At 38.2% G+C, this 23,519-nt stretch overlaps 1 protein-coding gene across 5 annotated transcripts in view; it reads right to left on the minus strand.

Moving 5' to 3' along the window:
* The window catches only part of ANO10 (anoctamin 10), a 238,809-nt gene that overhangs the window by 173,647 nt on the left and 41,643 nt on the right, over positions 1-23,519 (minus strand). For all 5 annotated transcript variants that reach the window (XR_013414552.1, XR_013414551.1, XM_015131207.3 and 2 more), the window contains 3 exons: positions 21,805-21,987; positions 15,552-15,743; positions 9,517-9,645 (listed from right to left, as the gene is read on the minus strand). Coding sequence is in view for 3 of the 5 variants with exons in the window: in XM_015131207.3 (XP_014986693.2) it covers positions 9,517-9,645; positions 15,552-15,743; positions 21,805-21,987 (504 nt within the window). In the remaining 2 variants the exon portion in view is untranslated. The remainder of the gene's footprint in view (positions 1-9,516; positions 9,646-15,551; positions 15,744-21,804; positions 21,988-23,519) is intronic.

Here is a 23,519-nt window from a genome sequence, read left to right on the forward strand (position 1 = left end):
AACAACTCTATTCTGAATGTAAAACGATCTCTTGCAGAGGTGTGAGACTTGCCTTTTCCTAAACTTTTCTTAGGCAAGAAACAGGTTAGGTTAACCACTGTAAGACCTTAAAAAATTGCAATGTAATCTGCAAAAACTGGATATTATCTAAGTCATATTTAAACAGATTATGCATTAACCATCAATTCCAAGGGCATTGGGTTTTTCAACAAAACAAGTATTTCCCATTAATTGACAAACTTAAAATCCTAATTTAGCACTCCCAAGGAACAGAAGAAGCCCATTTAGATGACACAATTGGGGCCAATAATTCCTTTGTTAATCAAAACAGCTAAAATGAAGAATCACACAAAATGCACATATTCATTTCGTTTTAGCAAACATTAAATGTACACTAATTTGCAAATCTTTTGCTTTAGAGCTAGGGCCCTTCCTCTGAGTAGAATCCAGTGATGGACTGTCTCACTGTCTGACATGCCTAAATAACACCTATAAGACAATGTCTAAGATGCCCAGGTTTGTTTTCTTTAAAGGAGAGTGAAAACTTAAAGACAGTTGTGAAGCAATGTAAAAACAGAATCTGGAAGCTGCCCATATTCTGATGATTTTTTCCCCAATCTTTTATAATTGTCTCATCTTTATTCAATCTGATAGCAATTTGTCTTCATGAAGTCTTTCCAAAGGTTTTCATAGAAATGATGGCTCTATTTTAGCACACACTTTTCATCATTCTCCATTCCATTTCATTAAATTATGCCAATTACAGTAACTAGAATACCACACATAAACAGATTTGGGAACAAAATACCTCTCGGTGAGCCATAAACTCAGTAACAGGACATCTTCCCCATCATCCTCACACCAATGCCTGCTCAGCAGGCCGACAGAGCCTGCACTAGTCAGGGCACTGTTAGGAGGGAAAGGAGAGAGCTGCGTCAAAAGGGGAAGGAGGTGAAGAAAGAGGCCTCCTATTGTACTGAAATGTATCTCTTGGATAGTTCTGTCTGTGAGCATTCCTAAAGCCAGGGATGTATCTTAGTAATGCCTAGCATATTTTAAGCACATAATAAATATGTATTCCATGTAAGCATTTGATTTCACTCTCTAATTATTCCCACAACATTAGGACAACACAGAGCAATGTTTCATCTAGATAAAAGCTAAAGAGCCCATGGAAAGACTAGTAAATTCCAAGATTATCACAGGAATAAAGGAAGCAAGAGGAGGAAGAAAAAACCCAGTTCCACAATTCTATTCAAAAGTATCCTAATCCAAAAATAAAAAAACAACCCAACTCATGCTCAACAATGGGAAATGGTGACCAGATTAATAACTTAGTTGGTTGTGGGCTCCTTCCTCGGCTAAGTTTTTAAACTGAATTCTCAGAACTTAATCAAACCTTTCAATTAGGTGAAGCAACTTCTATGAGAACAGATTGTTTTTCAGAAACAATGACAATAATAGCTAACAAAACTAAACACTTAATCTTGCCAGGCACTGTACTAAATACACTGCATGCATTTATTCATTTAATCCTAAGTTTGTAGAAGCAGGTACTCATTCAAAGACACAGAGCTAGTCAGTGGTATAGCCAGGATTTGAACCCAGAACCCATGTTCTCAACCACTGTACCATACTGCCCAATATAGTTTGCCTTTTCTTATAAATGATATAATTTTAATATTTTACCTAAGGGTTTTCTTAGTATACTTCTCAAAGGTACATTATCAAAGTCCTTATAATTATAAATTAATTTTTAAGTAATTGGCACTAACTATATGTTCACTGAATAAAAAAAACTATATATGACTCATTCATTCATTAATAAACATTTAACAAGCAGTTACTTAATCACTTGAAAACAAAGAGTTAAAGTAACTCTACTGAGTGACACGGGAGAGAACTGAAACAAATACTCAGAAGTCAGAATCAGCAGGTCTTGATGAGGGATGAATGAGAGGGAGGGAGGGCTAGGCTGAGGCGTGGAAGCAAGATCAGCAGAGAGAAGAAAACAGCCACGCCACAGATAGAAGGTACATAAGAGAGGGAGATAAACATGTAAGCAGCAAACTGTAACACAGACGGAACCAATCCAATGTTACGATGGACAGCCTGGCCCATGACAACAAATCTAGAGCCAACAGAGACACACGAACTAATTGCTGAAAGAGAAACTCATTAACAATGGTGGTGCTATAAACTGTTATCAATTTTCCACTTCCTCCTCTGCATCGAACATGGTGCCTGACACTTCTAGTGTACACTACCAATGTCTCCATTTTATATCCAAGGAAACTGAGACTCAAAGATTAAAAGGAAATGCTGGGATTCTAATTCAGCTACCACCAGACTTTGACACCCCAAGCTACCTCTATGCTGTGACAGTGCCTGCTTAAACAAATAATGATGAAAATGATAATAAAGATAACAAAAGTTTCATTCTGATACTGAAGTGGTTAGAACTGCAGCTCACATCCACTGTGCCTTGACCAAGTACTCAGCTCTGTGTTTGGCATTTACATATACAACCTCATCTATGCCTCACCTTGTGAGAGTGGTAACAAGACCTGCAAATTAGTAAGCACCTCCTCAATACCAGACACATAATCAGAGTTACACATGTGTCGTTTCTATTCTTTAGAGCACTCATGCAAGGGAGGCTGCACTGGCCTCACTCTGCAGTCAAGGAAATGGGCTCACAAGACAAGGTGATACACTAATAGGCAGTATAGGGATAGAAACTACATTTGTATAGTTTCAAATATCTACAAATCTCTCTCCTCTCCCTCTGTTTCTCCCTCTCTCTCTCTCTCTCTCTCCCTCCCTCCCTCCCTCCCTCTCTCTTAGTTGAGAGAGAGGAAGAACACATGTGTGACAAAATGTTCAAAATTAGTGAATCCTGATAAAGAATACATAGGAATTATCTGTATAATGCTTGCAACTTTCAAATCTGAAACTAGGAAAATAAGCCTGTGAGTCAGGGCACAAAAGAATCTGGAAAGGCTCAGTTCATTCTCAGAGGATACCTCTGGTATTACAGATTAGACTCAATTCTGCTTCTTTTCTTTTCCTTTTTCTTTTTTTTTTTTTGTTTTTTTTTTGTTTTTTGAGATGGAGTCTTGCTCTGTCGCCCAGGCTGGAGTGTCGTGGCGTGATCTCGGCTTACTGCCAGCTCCGCCTCCCAGGTTCACGACATTCTTCTGCCTCAGCCTCCTGAGTAGCTGGGACTACAGGAGTCTGCCACAGTGCCCACTAATTTTTTGTCTTTTCAGTAGAGACGGGGTTTCCCCGTGTTAGCCAGAATGGTTTCGATCTCCTGACTTCGTGATCTGCCCGCTTTGGCCTCCCAGAGTGCTGGGATTACAGGCGTGAGCCACCATGCCCGGCCTTAATTCTGCTTCTAAGCAGCTGCTGGTAGAGGGAGAGGGGGTGCCACATGAAAACTTATTTTTAAAAGGAAACTGCAATTAAATGACATTTTTTAAACCACCAATTAAACATGCATGGTACTAGCAAGCTTGGTGGTCACCAGGCCCTAAACATCAGAAATGCAGTATAACTTCTGGAGTGAGTAGTTAACTCATTTTCAGCTTAGAAAAAGAACAGATTTTAGTAGGTAAATTGTTAAGTGTTCAACATATCTGATAGCTACATCTTGCCAATTTTAGAATTAAAAGGAAATTGTCAATTCATTTATTACTAAAATGAAGTATTAGCTAAGATTTGATATTTGGAGGATATCAGGCCATTTCCATTTTTTAGAAATTGGAGACATATGTAATTCTGCAAGTAAAGTAGTAATTTTTTGCTAAAAATTACATAAAAAAAGTAAACTAAGTTTGCCTCAAAAGAAAGGATGATAATTACTTAAGGGAAACTATTTGAATATTGATTTAATCTTGAGGGCTGAACTTTATGACACCGCCAATATTTATTTTTAACAAACAAAAAATGGCATTTTCATATGTTTTCATCTATTACATTGGTAGGTTATTCTCTGGTTCAGTCCATAAAAATTTCTTTAACTATTCTGCAAATAAAAGTAGTATTCAAGTGTCATTAATTTTTAAAGGCAACACTAGATGGCAGTAAATACACAAAAGTTGTGACAGACATGACAGTTCTCAGAATACAGTAGTGATCATTTTTGCCTTTACTCAATTTCATCAGTACTAAATCAAGCTTTAAAAAAAATGAAGAATCAGGGCTAGGTGTGGTGGTTCACACCTGTAATCCCAGCACTTTGGGAGGCTGAAGCAGGCAGATCACTTGAGGTCAGGAGTTTGAGATCAGCCTGGCCAAAATGGTGAAACCCTGTCTCTACTAAAAATACAAATATTAGCCAAGCATGGTGGTGTGCACCTGTAATCCCAGCTACTTGGAAGGCTGAGCCACGAGAATTGCTTGAACCCAGGAGGCAGAGGATGCAGTGAGCCAAGATCGTGCCACTGCACTCCAGCCTGGGTGACAGAGCAAGACTCTGTCGGAAAAAAAAAAAACAAACAAAAAAAAAACAGAAGAAGAAGAATCGGAAACCTACATAAAAAATAAAGTGAACTGGCTTTGGAAATATGATCCAGAAAGCAATAGAAACTATCAATTCATCCAATTTTAAATTCTGAGAACATTAACACTCAACATCAACTTTATAAAACTGTTACATTTTCTAAGTCGTGTTTGTTCTGTTAACAAATTCTAATCATGTAAGTGTATCTGGATATTTATTTGGTTAATTAATTTGGAGAAAAAAAGCATCTTAAATTGCTTTTTCCATCAAGACGTTAAAAATTTATGAGGATTTTTATGTATTTATAGATTATGGCATTTTTTGAGTTAGTAAAATTTCTGCTCTTATAGGGACCATGAATAAACATATGAAAGTATAGTATGCTGCTAATTTAATATGCTACTAGCAAAACTTTTTTAAATCAATAAGAACATTATGTAGACTCCAGTAAAAAATTCTATTTTTTTTTTTTTTTAGACAGAGTCTCACTCTGTCACACAGGCTGGAGCGCAGTGGCACAGTCTCACCTTACCACAACCTCTGCCTCCTGGGTTCAAGTGATTCCCCTGCCTCAGCCTCCCAAGTAGCTGGGATTACAGGCACGCACCATCACACCCGGCTAATTTTTGTATTTTTAGTAGAGATGGTGTTTCACCATATTGACCAGGCTGGCCTCGAACTTCTGACCTCAGGTGATCTGCCCACCTCAGCCTCCCAAAGTGCTGAGATTACAGGCATGAGCCACCACGTCCGGCCCACTGATAGTTTTGATGAACATTCTGTAACATTCTTTTTTTCCAGCTTTACAGAGGTATAACTGACAAATAGAAATTGAATATATTTAAGTTACACAACATATTTTGAAATATGTATATCCTGTGAAATGATTAGCAAAATTAATCTAATTATCCTATCTATCACCTCACAGTTACCTTGTAAAATTCAGAATTAGAATTTCAACACGATTTTACAAACTTAATGGTAGCAAACCAAAAATTTGTATTTTCTATTCTATTTGCAAATGTTACACTTTTTGGATTCATTACAAGACCAGATGGCATTCAGCTGAGGTCTCAGCAACATTAGAATAAAATTGGTAAATTTCTAATTTTTTGGCTATTTAAACAGCTTGAGCTTTGTTTTGTCCTGACACACAAAATTTTCTATTGAGAAACCAAAGCTAGGGCCCTCTCAAATGTATGAAAGTCAATAAGGTATAAACAAAACAAATCTTCAAATACACACTGTGGCAGAAAGAGAGGACCCATCTGTGCCAATATAATCCAACTTCTGATCAATAGTTAACATTTTAAAATATCATAAAATAAATAGCCATAGCTTACTGCAAGCACATTGACACAAATACACACTGAAACAGCCAAAACAATCTTGAAAAAGAAAAACAAAGTTAGTAGTCTCACACCGCCTGACTTCAAAACATACTACAAAGCTACGGAAATCAAGAGTATGGCACTGGCATAAAAACAGAAACACTGACCAATGGAATCAAGAGCCCAGAAATAAACTCCGCACATACAGTCAAATGATTTTGCAAACTTTCCATACACAGTCAAATGATTTTCAACAAGGGTGCCAAGACCACTCATTAGGGAAAAGACGACCTTTTCAACAAATAGTACTGGGAAAACGACATCCACATGCAAAAGAAATACAACTTACAAAAACAACCAAATGAAAACTATAGAGCTGAAAAATGCAGTGGTAGAAATTTTTTTTAAAAAACACCTCAGTATATGGGCTCAATAGTAGTGTTGACATACAGAAGATGTTGAAACAGTGAACTTGAAAATACATCAACAGAATTCACCTAATGTGAATAACAGAAAACAGACTGACAAAAATTGAACAGAGCCTTAGGGACCTGTGGGAAAATACAAAAGACCCAAGATTCATATCAAAATCCCAGGAGAAGGGAGAGAGTGGGGCTGAAAGAGTACTTGAAGAAATAATGGCTATAAAGTTCCTTAATTTTTTTTAAAGACAAAAACTCACAGATCTAAGAAGCTGAGCATGCCCCAAACGGAATAAACCCCCAAGAAGCTACACTAAGACCCATTATGATTAAACTTTCAAAAATTAAAGATACAGGGAAAAAAATCTTGAAAGCAGCCAGAGAAAAAAGGACCCATTAACTACAGGCAAACACCAATTAGAATGATATATTTCTCATCCGAAACCATGGAGACTAGAAGGAAGTACCAAAATGTTTTTCATGTGCTGAAAGAAAAAGATCATCATCCATGAATTCTATGTCCAGCAAAACTATACTTAAGAATGAAAGAGAAAAAAAGTTTTCAGATGAAGAAAAAAATTAAAGAGAATTTGTTGCTAGCAGACTGACCCTTTAAAAATCGGCTAACAAAAGTTATTAGAACAGAAGAGAAACAAAGAACAAAATTATCACAAACTATTATAGATGGCTTAAAACAGCAGGACTGTATTGTCTCACAGTCTGGAGGCTAGAAGTCCAAAATCAAGATGTTGGCAGGAATAGGATCCCCCTAAAACCTGGAGGGAGCCTTCCTTGATGCTTCCTGGCTTCTTCCGAGCCTTCCTTGATGCTTCTTACTTTGCCAGTTTAGACAATGACAATCGGGAAGGGGAACATCACACACCGGGGCCTATCATGGGGAGGGGGGAGGGGGGAGGGATTGCATTGGGAGTTATACCTGATGTAAATGACGAGTTGATGGGTGCTGACAAGTTGATGGTTGCAGCACACCAACATGGCACAAGTATACATATGTAACAAACCTGCACATTATGCACATGTACCCTGGAACTCAAAGTATAATAATAATAATAATTTTTTAAAAATTCAAAAAAAATAATAAAAAAATAAAGGTAAAAAAAAAAAACAGCTGTTTTTACACAATGTGAAGAGACAATAAATAAATAAATAAGAGGAGGCATAATGATTAGAACCTAGAGGGTAACAGCCAAGTATCCCTAGAATGTGCAGATTAAGTGAATCCATGAGGATTAGACTAGCAAAACCATCCTGTAACACGTGAGACTAGCCACCTGCAGAACAGTATTATAGGCCAGTAAGTCTCCCGAATTAAGAAAGAAGAACCAGGCCCTCAATATGTGATTAAGGTATCTCTAAATACAAAAGAAAACAGTAGGCTAATCAATGGTAATATACGGAGTCAGCCAGGAATCTAGAGAAAGTGAGGGCAAAAATCAAGAAGTGGACTATAATGAGCTCATCCAGCATTGCTCAGAAGCTAGCGATGGACACCAAGAGCTGGTTCATGAGAGAGCTCTGCTCTGTGTGGAAGCAGGGATGGTTTTCAGGTTTTCTACATCTTTTAAGATATTACACTACTCCTGCTCTTGTTCTAAATTTACCAAGAAATCTTCTAATAACCAATCCACCTTCACTGGAACATCCACTGTTATGGTATTGGTAAAGTATCTTTTTATTGTAAATTAACCACCTGGATTTCTGGTCAATCCCTTGTAAGTTTCATGAGTTTTAAGTCTCAGTCAGTCCCAAAAGCCTTTAATTAACTCTGAGTGTACTGGCAAAGACAAATTTTTAGATCTGTGAAGTTAAGTGCCATATTCTAAATCAGGAAGGCGCACTACAAGCCCAGCCAACTGGTCTCTCCCTGTCAAAGGTAACTCTGTCTTGTTTTCTCACTTCCACAGGTCATAAATCAGCCTTGCAAATAGCTCTCCAAAATTCTATTCAACTTACAAAATTCAAAATAGACCTACTTGTATCTGTCAGGGCCATTCTCTTTTCCCTCCCACTCACTGCTGTCTAAAATCATTCTCCAAAATGCATATTCCACATATAGCATCTATCATGAACACAGATTCCTACCAAATACAATAAGAGCAAAAAAGAGCAAAGCAGAATATATTTCTTTAGCCAACACTGGAAATGTGCAAGTTCATGATTTCCTTTCCTCTGGTCAGCCCTGAGTCCTAAGGCCTTAAGTATATGAAACACCATTCAGAATCCTCCTAAGTTCTGCTTTTATAGAGTTCCATAACTGTTCTGTTTTTAAAATATCTAAAAATGAAAGGTGGTCACAATATTCTTGACAACTATAATTACAAGCAACAAAAAAAATTCCTACAAATTATTCCATTTACATTTGGTTAGTGCTTAATTTCCAAGATGTTACAGTGATCCATATTCTGAAACATGATAAAAGAAAAACCTAAAAAGAGCACAGACAGCCTACTTGTGCTTTGCATGTGAAATTATGTATCGTCCTACCAATTACATTTTGAAGTTTGAGAGTGTTTCACAATGAATTTCACACCTGTAGCAAATGAGACTTAAGTCATTATCAAAAAGCATTTCTTAGGATTTATTTGCTTAAGAAAGTAGAACTGTCTTTTCTCTAAAATAGACTAAAAATACATATTAAATGTATAGAATTTGATTTTGAATAGGATTTTTTTTTTAAGCCACAGTGTCTCGCTCTGTTGACCAGGCTGGAGTGCAGTGGTGCCATCAAAGCTCACTATAACTGTGAACTCTAGGGCTCAATCAATCCTCCTGCCTCAGCCTCCCAAATAGCTAGGACTACAAGAATGAACCAACACATCAGGTACCAAATTACATCAGGTAATTTTTAAATTTTTTGTGAAGACAGGGTCTTATGATGTTGCCCAGGTCTTGAACTCCTGGCCTCATGTCATTCTGTCTTGGCCTGGGTGCTGGGATTACAAACATGAGCCATGGTGCCTGACCCTCAAATAGGATTTACCTACTTAGCACTGGGCAGACCAGCATAATAGTGGAAATGTCACTTCCTGTTTGCATTAGGGTGACAGTTTTTCATACTTGGGCAATAACCATAAATACAAAGCCTGATTCTTCTATTACTTGAACCGTTTTTGCTTTCTTACCAGTAAATCCATATTGCTCAATTGTCAGCCATGGACAGCCCAAGACAGCACTGCTTTGGAATAGAGAAATGTGATATGGATGCTGCTTAAAAGAAGTTTAAATCTTTACTTACCTCCACTGCCACTACAATCAAAATGAGGTCTGCTTTTGACTCTGGAAAGACTGCATTCACTTGTGGTGACATTCCAATCAGAGCACAGTTAGTGACCACAGATATAACACTCATCGTTTCAAAAGCCAACTAAAAGAAAAAAGAACGGAAATTAAAAATTGCAATGACTGCTTCCATATTTCCTCATCCTTTTTCATATTATCTAAAAATCAAGGAAAATGTCTTACCCTAGTTCTAAACATTCCAAGTACATTTTAAACTTTTTTCTCTGTCATGGTATGATTTTTTTTAGCTGAAAAAAGCCATACTGTTAGGCAGTATTTTAGACACTTTTGGCATGAATATCCCAAAGCAGTATGTTCTATCTTCCTAATTGGAGGCAGCCCTGGACCTGAATTGGGAATACTGTTAAAGTTACTCTACTCACATCTAAGGGGAATCTAAAGTAGGGCTGCCAGGGAAAAATGTTTCACATTAAAAAACAGGTAACATTTCAAACAGAACTTATGTTGTGAAATCATCCTTTTACTTTGACATCACACACCACATCTGACTCAGCCATAAACAGCTTTACAATCAAGGCACCAGTGATAAATGGTGATCCTTTCCTAGCATCATTTAGCAAATCAAATGTAGAACTTTAGAAAAATATAGATGCTAGGCCCCACTGAGACATACTAGACAAACTGGTCCAGCATCCCCTGAAGGAGACTTTGGTGCATACTGCAAAGGATGGATGGAGAAATGTTGTGACCATTGCTCTTTTTTTCTTTAATATAAAGCATATGGTGATCACTACTTAATAATTTACCCACTAATTCCAAGAAACACACGTACTATTAGAAACATTAATTTTAAAAGAAGCAAAACAAAAGATGACTGAATCCAAACTTAATATGAATACATCTTGTCCCATGAAGAACTTCTGCCATCTTACAATTTAGAAATCTTTTGTGTAGTCTGATTATTTTTCCACAGTTTTCTTCATAAGAAATCTAAGACTGTCTTTAGTTTAAAATTTCTATTTACTTACTTTTGATTATATTCACATAGCTTAAAAATCAAAAATTCTAAGTACATAGTGAAGAGTGTCTTGTTCCCTTCTCCCCTTTTCTTCCACTTCCCAGCTCCCATTCCCCCTAGAAGATAACCACTATTTGCAGTTTCTTATGTATTCTTCCAGACACTTTTATGCAAAACAAGCAAACTTGAACATATACACTCTTTCCTATTCCCTGTCAGGTCCCTTGCTTTGGTCATTTAAAGTGTCTTGAGGGACTTTCTGTGTCAATACTAAAACAGCTCCCTCATTCTTTGCCACATCTGCTTCAGCATTTTATTACACGGACGTTATCAGAATTTATGTAACCATTTTCTTACTGGTGGGCATTTAGTTGCTATTACAAACAATGCTACAATTGGTGATCTTATAAGAACATCATTTAACAAATGTGGAAAGAGGCTAAATTCTGGAGAGTGAAATGGCTGAGTCAAAGGGGATATCCATTTGTAATTTTGATAGATAATACGAAGCTGCACTGCATGGGTTGACCAGCTCATGCTTCCACCAGCAGCATATGACAGTGCCTGGCTTCCTGAACTTGCAGTATGTTTGTAACTAAACTTTCAGGTTTTTAAAAAATCACCTATATTGAGTTATAATTTACATACAATAAACTGCATGCATTTAAAGTATATACTTCATCACATTTTGATAGGTGTATTTACCTGTGAAACCACCAGCACCACAAACAAGACACAGGACATTTCCATTTCCCCCAAAAGATTCCTCATGACCCTTGCAATTCAGCCCTCTCTTTACACCTGGGTCCAAGCAAAATATGATCTGCTTTTTGTCAAGATAGATTTGTTTGCATATTCCAAAAATCAGATATAACTAAAATCATACAGTATACATTCTTTTGTGTCTGCTTCTTTCAAGCAGCATAATGATTCAGTGATTGATCCATGTTTTATGTATCACTATTTCATTTCTTTTTTATTGAGCAGGGTTCCATTTTATAAATATGTCAAAATTTTTGTTATCCGTTTGCCTACTGGTGGCAAGTCGGGTTGTTTCCAGTTTGGGGTTACTGTGAATAAAGTTGCTATGAACATTCCTGTGCAGTCTTTGTATGAACATATCCATTCATTTCTCCTGGTCATCTATTAATATTTCCCCTTTCAGTTCAAGTTTTTTTTCCCCCACATATTTTGAAACTCTGTTCTTTGGTACATACACATTTAAGATTGCTATGTCTTCCTGGTAATTTGACACTTTTATCATAGAATGGTCCTCTCTGGCAATTTTTGCTCAGATGTCTACTTTATCTGACACTAATATAGTCATTCCTTCTTTCTTTTAATATTTCCATATACATCTTTTTCTATTCTTTTACTTTCAACCCACCTAAATCATATTTGACTTGAGATTCTTAAAGACAGCATATACTTCAGTCATGTGTTTTAATCCACTCTCCCAATCTCTGTCTTTAATTGTTGTCTGACCATTTACAAGTAACGTATTTATTGATATGTTAGGATGTATGGCTGGTCATTTCCTTGTTTTCTGTTTGTTCCCTGTTTTTCATTTCTCTGCTTTCTTTTTCCTGTCTTACTGTGGTTTACTTGAACATTGTTTAGAATTCCATTTTAGTTTATCTATAATGTTCCTCAGTATACCTTTTGTGTAATGTTTTCAGTGGTTGCTCTAGGTATTACATATCCATAACTTACCACATTCTACTTGTGTCATCATTTATCAGTTTCAGTGAAGCACAGAAACCTTACCTCCCTCTACCATCCTTTATTTATAATATACTTGTCTTGACACAGGGGAAAGAATCAGAGAGTTATCTTGTCTACATAGGCTGGGTGTAGTGGCTCATGCCTGTAATCTTAGCACTTTGGAAGGCCAAGGTGGTAGGATCATTTGAGGCCAAAAGTTTAAGACCAACCTGGTCAATACAGTGGGAGCCCATGTCTACAAAAAATAAATAAAACATTTTTTTCTACATATATTTAGAATCATTGGACAGTATTATAAGTTTTGCTTCAACCATCAAACATAACATAGAAAACTCAGTAAGAGAAGAAAAGTCTATTTTGTTTACTAATATTTTTGGTTACCATGTTTTTTCTTCCTCAGGTTCCCAGATTTCTTCCTTTATAATTCCTTAGTTAAGAGAACTTCCTATAGCTATTCTCTTAGGCTAGGTCTACTGGCAACAAATTCTCTTAGTTCGCTCTCATCTGAAAGTGTCTTGCTTCTTCCTTCATTTCTGAAAAATATTATCTCTGGGGAGATATATATATATATATATATATATATATATATATATATATATATATATATATCACACACACACACATACTTTTTTTATTTTTTGAGATGGAGTTTTGCTCTTGTCATCCAGGCTGGAGTGCAATGGTGTGATCCCAGCTCACTGCAACCTACGGCTCACTGCAACTTCCGCCTTCCAGGTTCAAGCAATTCTCCTGCCTCGGCCTCTCAAGTAGCTGGGATTACAGGCACCTGCAACCACAGCCAGCTAATTTTTGTATTTTTGGTAGAGATGGGGTTTCACCATGTTGGTCAGGCTGGTCTCAAACTTCGGACCTCAGGTGATCCACCTGCCTCAGTCTCCCAAAGAGCTGGGATTACAGGCGTGAGCCACCGCACCCAGCCAGGATTCTATATTGACAACTCTTAAAGGACCTGAAAAATATTTTGCCACTTTCTTTTGGCCTCCATGTTTCCAATAAGAAATTGGCTGTCATTCTAATTGTTTTTCCCCTATAGGTGAGATGTTATTTCTCTTTTGATGCTCTTGAAATGCTGTCTTTAGCTTTCATGTGTTTATGATGTGTGTTGGCAAGGATTTCTTTGTTTTATCTTGTTTGAGGTTCACAATGCTTCTTAATTCTGCAGTTTTGGGTCTCTTGCCGCATTTAAAAAGTTCTTAGCCATTATTTACTCAAGTACTTTTTGGGCCCCTCCCTCCTTCTTCTCTCCTTCTGTAACTTCGGTGACATGAATGTGAGCTCTTTTTTATACCCACAGAGGTCCCTGAGGTTATGTTTGTTCTTACAGAATATTTTCTCTCTGTTGTTCAGCCTGGATAATTTCCCTCTTTTTATTTTTGAGACGGAGTCTCTCACTGTTGCTCGGGCTGGAGTGCAGTGGTGCGATCCAGCTCACTTCAACCTCTGCCTCCCAGGTTTAAGTGATTCTCCTGCCTCAGCCTCCCAAGTAGCTGGGATTATAAGTGCCCGCTACCACACCCAGCTAATTTTTTTTTGAGATGGAGTCTCGCACTGTTGCTCGGGCTGGAGTGCAGTGGTGCGATCCAGCTCACTTCAACCTCTGCCTCCCAGGTTTAAGCGATTCTCCTGCCTCAGCCTCCCAAGTATCTGGGATATAAGTGCCCACCACCAGGCCCAGCTAATTTTTTGTATTTTTAGTAGAGATGGGGTTTCACCATGTTGGCCAGGCTGGTCTTGAACTCCTGACCTCGTGATCTGCCTGCTTTGGCCTCCCAAAGTGCTGGGATTACAGGCGTGAGCCACAGCACCCAGCTGATAATTTCTTTTATTCTATTTTCCAGTTTCTGATTATTTTCTCTGTCCCTTCCATTCTGCTGTTGCATTCATTCAGTGTGCTTTTTATTTCAGTTATGGTATTTGTCATTTCTAAAATATCAATGCGATTCTCTTTTATATCTTCCATCTCTTTGCTGAGACATCCACATCTAAAAGGGGTCTGTTTTTTCATTTGTTTCAGATATGGTCATAATTACTCATTAAAACTTTTATATAAGGCTGTTTTAAAATCTCTGTCCAATATTTCTAACCTGTGTCATCTTGGTAGTGTCATCTGCTGACTGTCTTTTCTCATTAAGCTTGATTTCTTCCTGGTTCTTTCTATGATGAGTGATTTTTCTTTTTTTTTTTTTTTTTTTTTTTTGAGATGGAGTGTCGCTCTGTCACCCAAGCTGGAGTGCAATGGTGCAGTCTCAGCTCACTGCAACCTCTTCCTCTCGGGTTCAAGTGATTCTTCTGCCTCAGCCTCCTGAGTAGCTGGGATTACAGGCACCCAGCAGCATGCCTGGCTAATTTTTTTATTTTTAGTAGAGATGGGGTTTCACCATGTTGGCCAGGCTGGTCTCAAACTCCTAAGCTCAGGTGATCCGCCTGCCTCAACCTCCCAAAGTGCTGCGATTACAGGTGTGAGCCACCACACCCAGTCTGATCAGTGATTTTTTAAATAGAAACCTGGACATGTTAGGAGAGATAAGATTCTAAATCTTATTTAAACCTTCTGTTTTAGTTGATTTCTCTGACACCATTCCAGCAAGGGAAGAGGGGATAACGCCTTACTACTATCAGGTAGAGGTAGAAGTCCAGGTTCCCCCTGTAGAAACTACTGGCACCCAGCGGGGATTCCTCATTATTGCTGGACAAGGATGGGTGCTCTGGCTTCCCACCAGACCTCTACAGATTCTTCCCTCAGGGAGAGAAGGACAGGTGCCTCATATATGTTCCCATGTGGCCTCCACTGTGCAGGGTTGTGGTGGAAACTCCTTATATTCCACTAGGCTTCCTCTGAGACCACCCCAGGACTAGAAAACTAGACTAGCAGAAACTAAAAAAGGAGTCTATTACTGCCAGATAGGAGCAGAAGTCTAGGCTCCCCATGTGGCTTCCACTGACACTGTAGCAGGGAGGGTCTCATTAATACTGGCTGAGATGAAGTCTCAGCTGGCTACTTTCCCAGAAGATAGTCAGAGTTTCACATCTAAAAGGGGTCTTAGAAATTATATTTATCTCGCCTAACCCCCAATTTTAAAAACAAGAAAAGTGAAGCTAGACAAAGTTAATGGTTATCTAAGGCCACACAGCTAGTTTGTAACAAAACAAACAAACTCAGTTTTCCTAAATCTCTCTGTAGGGCTTACTTTTTAAATTTTTTCTCCCTGTCAGAACACCTCATATTTTTATTTTTTAAAGGAATAATTATTTTCTCAAACAATTACCTGCCACACACCAATACTGGCTGAAGGTTCTGAGAACGGACGTTTGAAGACCCTGCACATTTTTAAGGCATCTGAATTGACTTCAGTGAAGTTATTTAACACAGCAAAGGCAGCTGCTAATGGGTAAACACAGGAGAAAAGGCTCACATAACCAAACTGCAGGAATAATTCCAAGTAATCATCAAAGGTGCCCTGAAAATATAAACAAGCATGCATTATTTTAATATCATATAATAGGAATATCCTTTTGCAATACTCTTCAAAGCCGTGGCCTCTAACTATTCCAAAAAACCTCAAAGAGTTTCCCCACCACACATCAGTGTTTCTCCAACTTCTGACACCCTCAGGCTTCATGATCATCCCACACACATGCAATAATAATTTCAGTTTAAGAAAAGTATTCATCACAATATTTTACAGCAACATAAGCATTAATGTTTTTAAATTAATAAACATTATTATTATTGCATCTCTGAACCAGTCTTTCACTAAGATAAGCATATTAGGTTCAGTGTTAGTGTAAGTCAGAGTCCACTTCCAGTCAGTTTTTCTTATTTTATATTTTACTAAATAGAAAATCTCAAACACAACAATAGGGTCCTGGGAATGGCAAAAGGTGCTTCTTCCAGATGTTCTGGATATCTGAATCAAGTATGAACCCACAGATTCTGAGTCTCACTGGCTATTTTCGAGGTTCACCAGAAAGTACCACTATACACATAAACCTCAGAACTGGCAGGTTAAATGCTCGGCTTGGGATTCAAAGGTGAGCAGTTTCTAAATAACTTGGTTGGTTGTCTTTGGCTCTAGATAGTATGTTCTTGTGTTGTGTTGCAGCATCTACTTATGGTTCTTAAATATACCCAGTGACATTGCATCAATCTCTTTCTCTGAAGGATAAAGAAATCAAGAGTTGGGAAAGAGTAAAAATCTTAGCAATCAAGCCATTTTTACCACATTCGGTCTTAAGAAATCCTGATACCCTATGCTCAGCATTCAAAATTGTACTGTTTCAGGCTGTAAAGATCAAGCCTATGCAGAGATGTGCAGGCAGTTTTTCTCAGGTGTGCTATTGGGAAGCCTCTGGAAATCATGCAAAGGCCTTCTTGGAGTTATTAGTGTATAGCACCCAGGGAGTCCTTTCCAAACACAGCAGTGTGCTCCACACTCTGTGTTTCCCCACACTCTGTTTCCCCACACTCTGTGTTTCCATCTCTCCAGGCGATTCTGAGTGATGATAGGTACACATTCACATTGTATCAGTACCTTTTACACTTCTGAGTGCTTTTGAGCCAATAAATTTAGCAAACCAAGGACATAATCCAACAGCAAGAAGGAAAAAAATGAAAATTTAACAAAGAAAACACATACATACACTAAGAATATATTAACCAAGACACAATCTACCCTATTCTCTCTTTTTGTTGGACCATGCTATCAACACTCAGCTGAGAAGTTTTAAACTGATAAAATGTTATTTACTAAAAACACAGAACAAACATAACACACAATGGTGAGAAGAATAAAAAAAATCAGAAATAAGATAAAGATTCCTGTAATAATTACTTCTATTCAAATTATATTGAACATACTAGTAAGCCTAGTAGATAATAAAAAGGGTAAAGACTGAAGGAAGAAAGAAAATGGTCATTATTTATAGCTCAAATTACTGCCTATATAGAAAATCCAACAAAATCTATAGAAAATATTTTGGAAATAACAGGAGAGTTCAGCAAAATTGTGGGTAAAAGATATAAAAGTTAACAGCATTCCCATATACCAGCAACAAACAATTAGAAATTGTATTTTTAAAGAGATACTATTTATAAAAAGGAAAAGGAAAGACTCAAAAGTATTGACCCACAGATAATTTATTCATTATAAAATGAAGAAAAAAAAAAACCACCTGTGCAGTCTCCCTTTTACCAAGCCAACCAAATGATCAAACAAGCTGACCCCACAAAATGGGCAACCAGACGTCAATGCCTCCTGATGGGGTGCAATGGTGGTATACTTCCAAAATCATTTAACTCAAATCTTATGAGAAGTAAGACCAAACAATAAATTTACAAAAGCCAATTCCTTGAAAAACGGCAAGGAGGTTGCTCTAGAGCTGTAATTTTCAAGCTTTTTTGGTCTTAAGAGTCCGAAACTCTTAAAAAATTATTGAGGACATTAAAGACATTCTGTTTGGCAGGCACAGTGGCTCACGCCTGTAATCCCAGCACTTTGGGAGGCCGAGGCGGGCGGATAACAAGGTCAGGAGATTGAGACCATCCTGGCTAACATGGTGAAACCCTGTCTCTGCTAAAAACTACAACAAATTAGCTGGGCGTGGCAGGCACCTGTAGTCCCAGGTACTCGGGAGCATACTGGGTACACTGTACCCAGGTACAGTGAGTCGAGATCGCGCCACTGCACTTCAGCCTGGGCGACAGAGCGAGACTCTGTCTCAAAAAAAAAGACATTTTGTTTATGTGAGTTTATCTAGTTGATGCTTTGATGCTTACTATATTATTAATTAAAACTGAGAAATTAGGCCAGGCATGGTGGCTCATCCCAACACTTTGGGAGGCCAAGGTGGGAGAACTGCTTAAATCCAGGAGTTCAAGACCAGCCTGGGCAACACAGTGAGAGCCCATCTCTACAAAAAATACAAAAATAAGCCACGCATGATGGTGCACGCCTGTAGTCCCAGATACTCAGGAGGCTGAGGTAGAAGGATTGCTTGAGCCTGGGAGGTTGAGGTTGCAGTGAGCCACTATTGCCACCACTGCCCTCCAACCTGGGTGACAAAGTGAGACCCTGTCTCACAAGAAAAAAAAAAAAAAAAAAAAACAGAAATTTTAAAGATCTTCCATTAATTCATTTAAACAATAACATATTAACATAAATGTCTTTTGAAAAATAATTACATTTCAAAAATGTTAATGTAGACTGGCACTTTTTACATTTTTTGCAAACTTCTATAATGCATCATTTAGTAGAAGGCAGTTCATTTACTGTGCAGCAATATGATGTTCTACTTGAAACAGTCATCATGAAAATTCAGCCTCACCCAGCTATGCAGTTGGATATGAGTGGGCAGTTCACAGGAAAAGGACAGCAGAGGACAGTGAAGATCTAGGAAGCAACACAGCCTTAGTCCTGGGCTGGTGAAGCAGCAGTCAGGAGACCCAGGGGATTACCATAGGTGGCAATATTACAGATAATTTCTTTTTATATATTGACTGTATCCTGCATTTTCTAAGTTTTCTATAGTGAGTATTACTCTTATAGTATTTTTTTTTTTAATTATACTTTAAGTTCTAGGGTACATGTGCATAACGTGCAGGTTTGTTACATATGTATACTTGTCCCATGTTGGTGTGCTGCACCCATCAACTCGTCATTTACATCAGGTATAACTCCCAATGCAATTCCTCCCCCCCTCTCCCTGTGATAGGCCCCAGTGTATGATGTTCCCCTTCCCGAGTCCAAGTGATCTCATTGTTCAGTTCCCACCTATGAGTGAGAACATGCGGTGTTTGGTTTTCTGTTCTTGTGATAGTTTGCTGAGAATGATGGTTTCCAGCTGCATCCATGTCCCTATAGTAATGTTTTTAAAGTTTCAGCCAAATTGCTTTTTCCCAAAGCTTGGTAACATTATTTTAGACTCATATATAACAGTCAGGATGAGATTACAGAAAATACAATTCTAAATTCATTGATTTCAATTAGGAGAAAAATGAACCCAGAAGAAAGGATTCATGCATAGGAAACAATCATCCAGAATAAATGTGACCCAAAAGTATCCCCACCTCCAAATACATGGAGAGAACTGAAATGGCAAATATCCAATGTCACTCCAGTGGAGATAATGAAAAAGAAACCTGTAAGAGATTAGGAGTGGGAAATGGCCAGATCATGCAGAACTCTGCAGGCCCAAAAAGGAGTGGCACTGTAAACCCTAGAGTTCACTCACAGACCCAGGACCTGAGAGAAATCAATATATTATTTCCTTTACTTCACATCAGAGAGCCTGTGGTGTATAACAGAAATATTCTGAATTGGCAAGGCAAAGTCTTGAACCTTCTTTCTGATTTAGTCACCAAATGATTAATGACATAGAGCTTCATTCGCTTCTTTTTGACATGGGAATAGCCATGCCTCCCTCACCTTCCTTCATAAAGGTTTTGTCAGATACCTTGAAATGTCAAAAGCGGTAAGATCTGAGATTTTGGCAGTGTCACATCACTGGCATACAGTTCTTAGATAAATTAGAATTGCTCAGATGAGGACTATACTAAAAACCATTCATTGAGTCAGGGGCAAAGCAGGAGAAACCCATCTTGAGAAGATTATGAATTGTGTTTTGGGTACTTCAGGAGATAATGTTGTTTGCCCAAACAATTTTGGAGAAAAAGAAGAGCTGAAAGCAGATTCTAATTGATTATAGAAAGAGAAGTAGGAAACTAGAGACAACAATATGGAGAATTATTGCAGAAAACTGTGAGGGGAGGGAAAGACAGGACAAAAACAGCAGAAGATGTGAAGAGTTTGCTTAGTTCAAAATAGGCAAGTTGCTGACTTGGTGGAGCAGTTAGAAGGAGAAGGAGGAGATACAAGAGTACCAGGTGATGGCCGGTGACAGGAGGCCTTCAAAGATGAGGGGGGATGGAATGAGAGTACAGAGTACAGGGGGACAGACTGCTGGTGCAGTTTCTATAAGAGAATGAAGAAAGGAAAATAAATGTGGCCAAGAATACCACCCCCAAGCACAGGCAAGGATAGGATCCTGACATAATGGGAACTTTTATCCTACAGTAAAATGATATAATTTAACTTTTATCCCATAGTAAGCTAGCACTCAATCAATCCAGAAAGGACAGCTCCACACTTATGCCCACGTGTTCTTTCTCTTTAATTCTTCCTCTGGAGAGAGAGTAGGTGTGTGTCTTTTCTCTATGCTTCATATATAAATATAAACAATGTTACTGTTCAAAGTGTACTATGTGTTTATACTTTGAATCATCTCCCTCAAACACAGCGATGATAGAAGGGGCTAGGATCTATATCCTATCAGGAGGAGAACCAAGAGCACCCTCTCCCCTGCAGTGTAACTGGAACCAGGCTTGCTGAGCAAAACCAGGGGTTGGGACCACGCTCCCTGCCCTTCAAAGGAGGCTTTAAAAAAGCCACAACTGCTGCCTGGTAACTACAGCTATGCCAACAGCATGCTACCAACTGGCTCTGTGACCAGATCTATAAAATCCTCATCAACACCACAAGATGGGAGCTCTGGGCTACAAACACTTGGTTCTGGATGAGGGGCTTGGAGGCTCAGTGGGGGCAACTGCAAAAAATAAGGCAGAAGTGAGCAGAGAGAAAAGGACAAAGTCCTACTCAACATGAACATACAAACTGAAATTCCTAAGCACATGAGAAAAATTATGAAAGTCAGTCAAGATACTCAATAATCAGGAGATAAACTCATTCAAGATGAAAAACAAGACTATGAAAGTTTCACAATAACGGGCTTTTAGTAAATGACCCACTGAAGGATGTATTTCACCAGAAGGAATACTGTAGCAACAAGGAAGGTGCAGGATGTTAAGAAACAATGGCCTTAAAAAATGTGAAATATAGAAACAGTGAATGTAGTCAGAGCTCAATAAAAGTTGGTTGAACACATAGTCAGATTTTATGAACTAGACCTTTCTTTCAAATATTAAAAGTGTAAATCTCTAATGATCTGCTTGTAGTTCCTAAAAATAATTCAGAAACTCTCTGTCTTAAAGGAACTGTTTTATATTTATACAATAGGACTAACGTAAACTAAAATTCAATCTTCAGATTGGCATTCCATTGTTCATCAATGGGCCTCTATCTTTTGCTTGTGCGGCCATCATTTTCCATGAGTTTGAAGTGTCAAGAGTGAGCAATGCCGCTGCCTCTTCAGGGACCATCTCTCCCGTTCTGTCATCTCTGGGGCAACTATTTCTACCCTGCTCTCCGCAAAGCAAAGTAGTCATGTAATTCTCCAAATTTGCCCTTTGGTGTCATTAGGCATAACTTTGGATTTCAGACAGCAGTGCTTCAACACACAATTCTATCCTTTTCACTTTAAAGTGGTTCATGACGAGGAGACTGACTGGAAAGCACTTCTAGAATAGCCACATCGGAGATCATGAATGTGTAACATTTGTTGAACTCGGTGCATGGCTACTATTCACTTTCAGTAAATGTTTAATTCAGCAATATTCCAACTTACCAAATAAGTTCCCATTTCTTTTTCCAGGATGACTTGTTCATATAATGTAGCATCAATGTCTGTCTTTAAAGCCTGCATCTTCCTCTTCACCCGCACACCATGCTTCCTTTGGAGCCAATAAGGAAGAAGAGATTCCACAATTTGGTTGAGGATCTGGGAGGTAATCAGGAGGGTGGCCAAGCTCTACAGAGAAGCACACAGATCATATTTTGGGAATATAGCTTAATAAAATATAGCATTTATATAAATTATATATAAATATATAAAAATTATATATAAATTAATAAAACTATAGCATTTATAACAAATACAGTTATGCAACAAATAAAATGGAATCTTCAATAAATAGCATACTATTGTGTTATAAAAACTAGTATTAGAAAAGCTAGGTGTTCCCAATTTATGGTTTTTCACATGAAAGACCAAGATTAAAAGATAAATAAGATTATAATACAAATAATGTTATAATAAGAAACAAACTAGTCAATTAAACAGTCCCAATACAAGGAAATAAAAAATGTTTGAGAGGATGGATATGCTAACTACCCTGATCTGACTGCGATACATTTTATGTATGAAAACATCACCATGTACTTCATGAATATGTACAATTATTTGTCAATTCTAAAACTTTAAAAAAAGAATCATTACAAAAATGAATTAACTTGCAGTTGTGTTCTTCAACATTTCATCCTGACTGCAACATGTAAATCTAAATGATGTTGCCAACTACGGAAAAAAACAGTTTGACTAAATTCTTTTTTAAAGAATTTAAATTATACCACTAATACATACCCCCTCGCTACAAAAAAACAGAAAAAAAAAATTAATCCACATATTTACAGTCAACTGATTTTCTATAAAGGCACTAAGAATGTATATTGAGGCGGGGTGCAGTGGCTCATACCTGTAATCCCAGTACTTTGAGAGGCCAAGGCAGGCAGATCACCTGAGACTGAAAGTTGAGGCCCCGCACGGTGGCTCACGCCTGTAATCCCAGCACTTTGGGAGGCCAAGGCGGGCGGATCATGAGGTCAGGAGATTGAGACCATCCTGACTAACACAGTGAAACCCCATCTCTACTACTAAAAATACAAAAAATTAGCCGGGTTTGGTGGCGGGCGCCTGTAGTCCCAGCTACTTGGGAGGCTGAGGCAGAAGAATGGCATGAACCTGGGAGGCAGAGCTTGCAGTGAGCCGAGATCGCACCACTGCACTCCAGCTTGGGCGGCAGAGCGAGGCCCTGTCTCAAAGAAAAAATAAAAAAAGGAAGTTTGAGACCAGCCTGGCCGACATGGTGAAACCCCGTCTCTACTAAAAATACAAAAATCAGCCGGGCGTGGTGGCGAACGCCTGTAATCCCAGCTACTTGGGAGGCTGAGGCACGAGAAACTCCTGAACCTTGGAGGCTGCAGTGAGCCAAGATTGCACCACTGCACTCCAGCCTGGGCAACAGAGTGAGACTCCATCTCAAAAACAAATGTATACTGGAGAAAAAAATACCCTCTTCAATAAATGGTGCTGGGAAAACCAGGTATCTATACACAGAAGAATGAAACCAGACCCCTCTCTATCACCACAGACAAAAGTCAACTCAAAATGGATTAAAGATCTAAACATAAAGCCTGAAACTATAAAACTACTAGAAGAAAACATACGGGAAATACTATAGGACATTGGTCTAAGCAAAGATTTTATGGCTAGGACCTCAAAAG

The sequence above is a fragment of the Macaca mulatta genome, chromosome 2 (genome assembly GCF_049350105.2).
Source record: "Macaca mulatta isolate MMU2019108-1 chromosome 2, T2T-MMU8v2.0, whole genome shotgun sequence".
NCBI classification, from domain to species: domain Eukaryota; kingdom Metazoa; phylum Chordata; class Mammalia; order Primates; family Cercopithecidae; genus Macaca; species Macaca mulatta.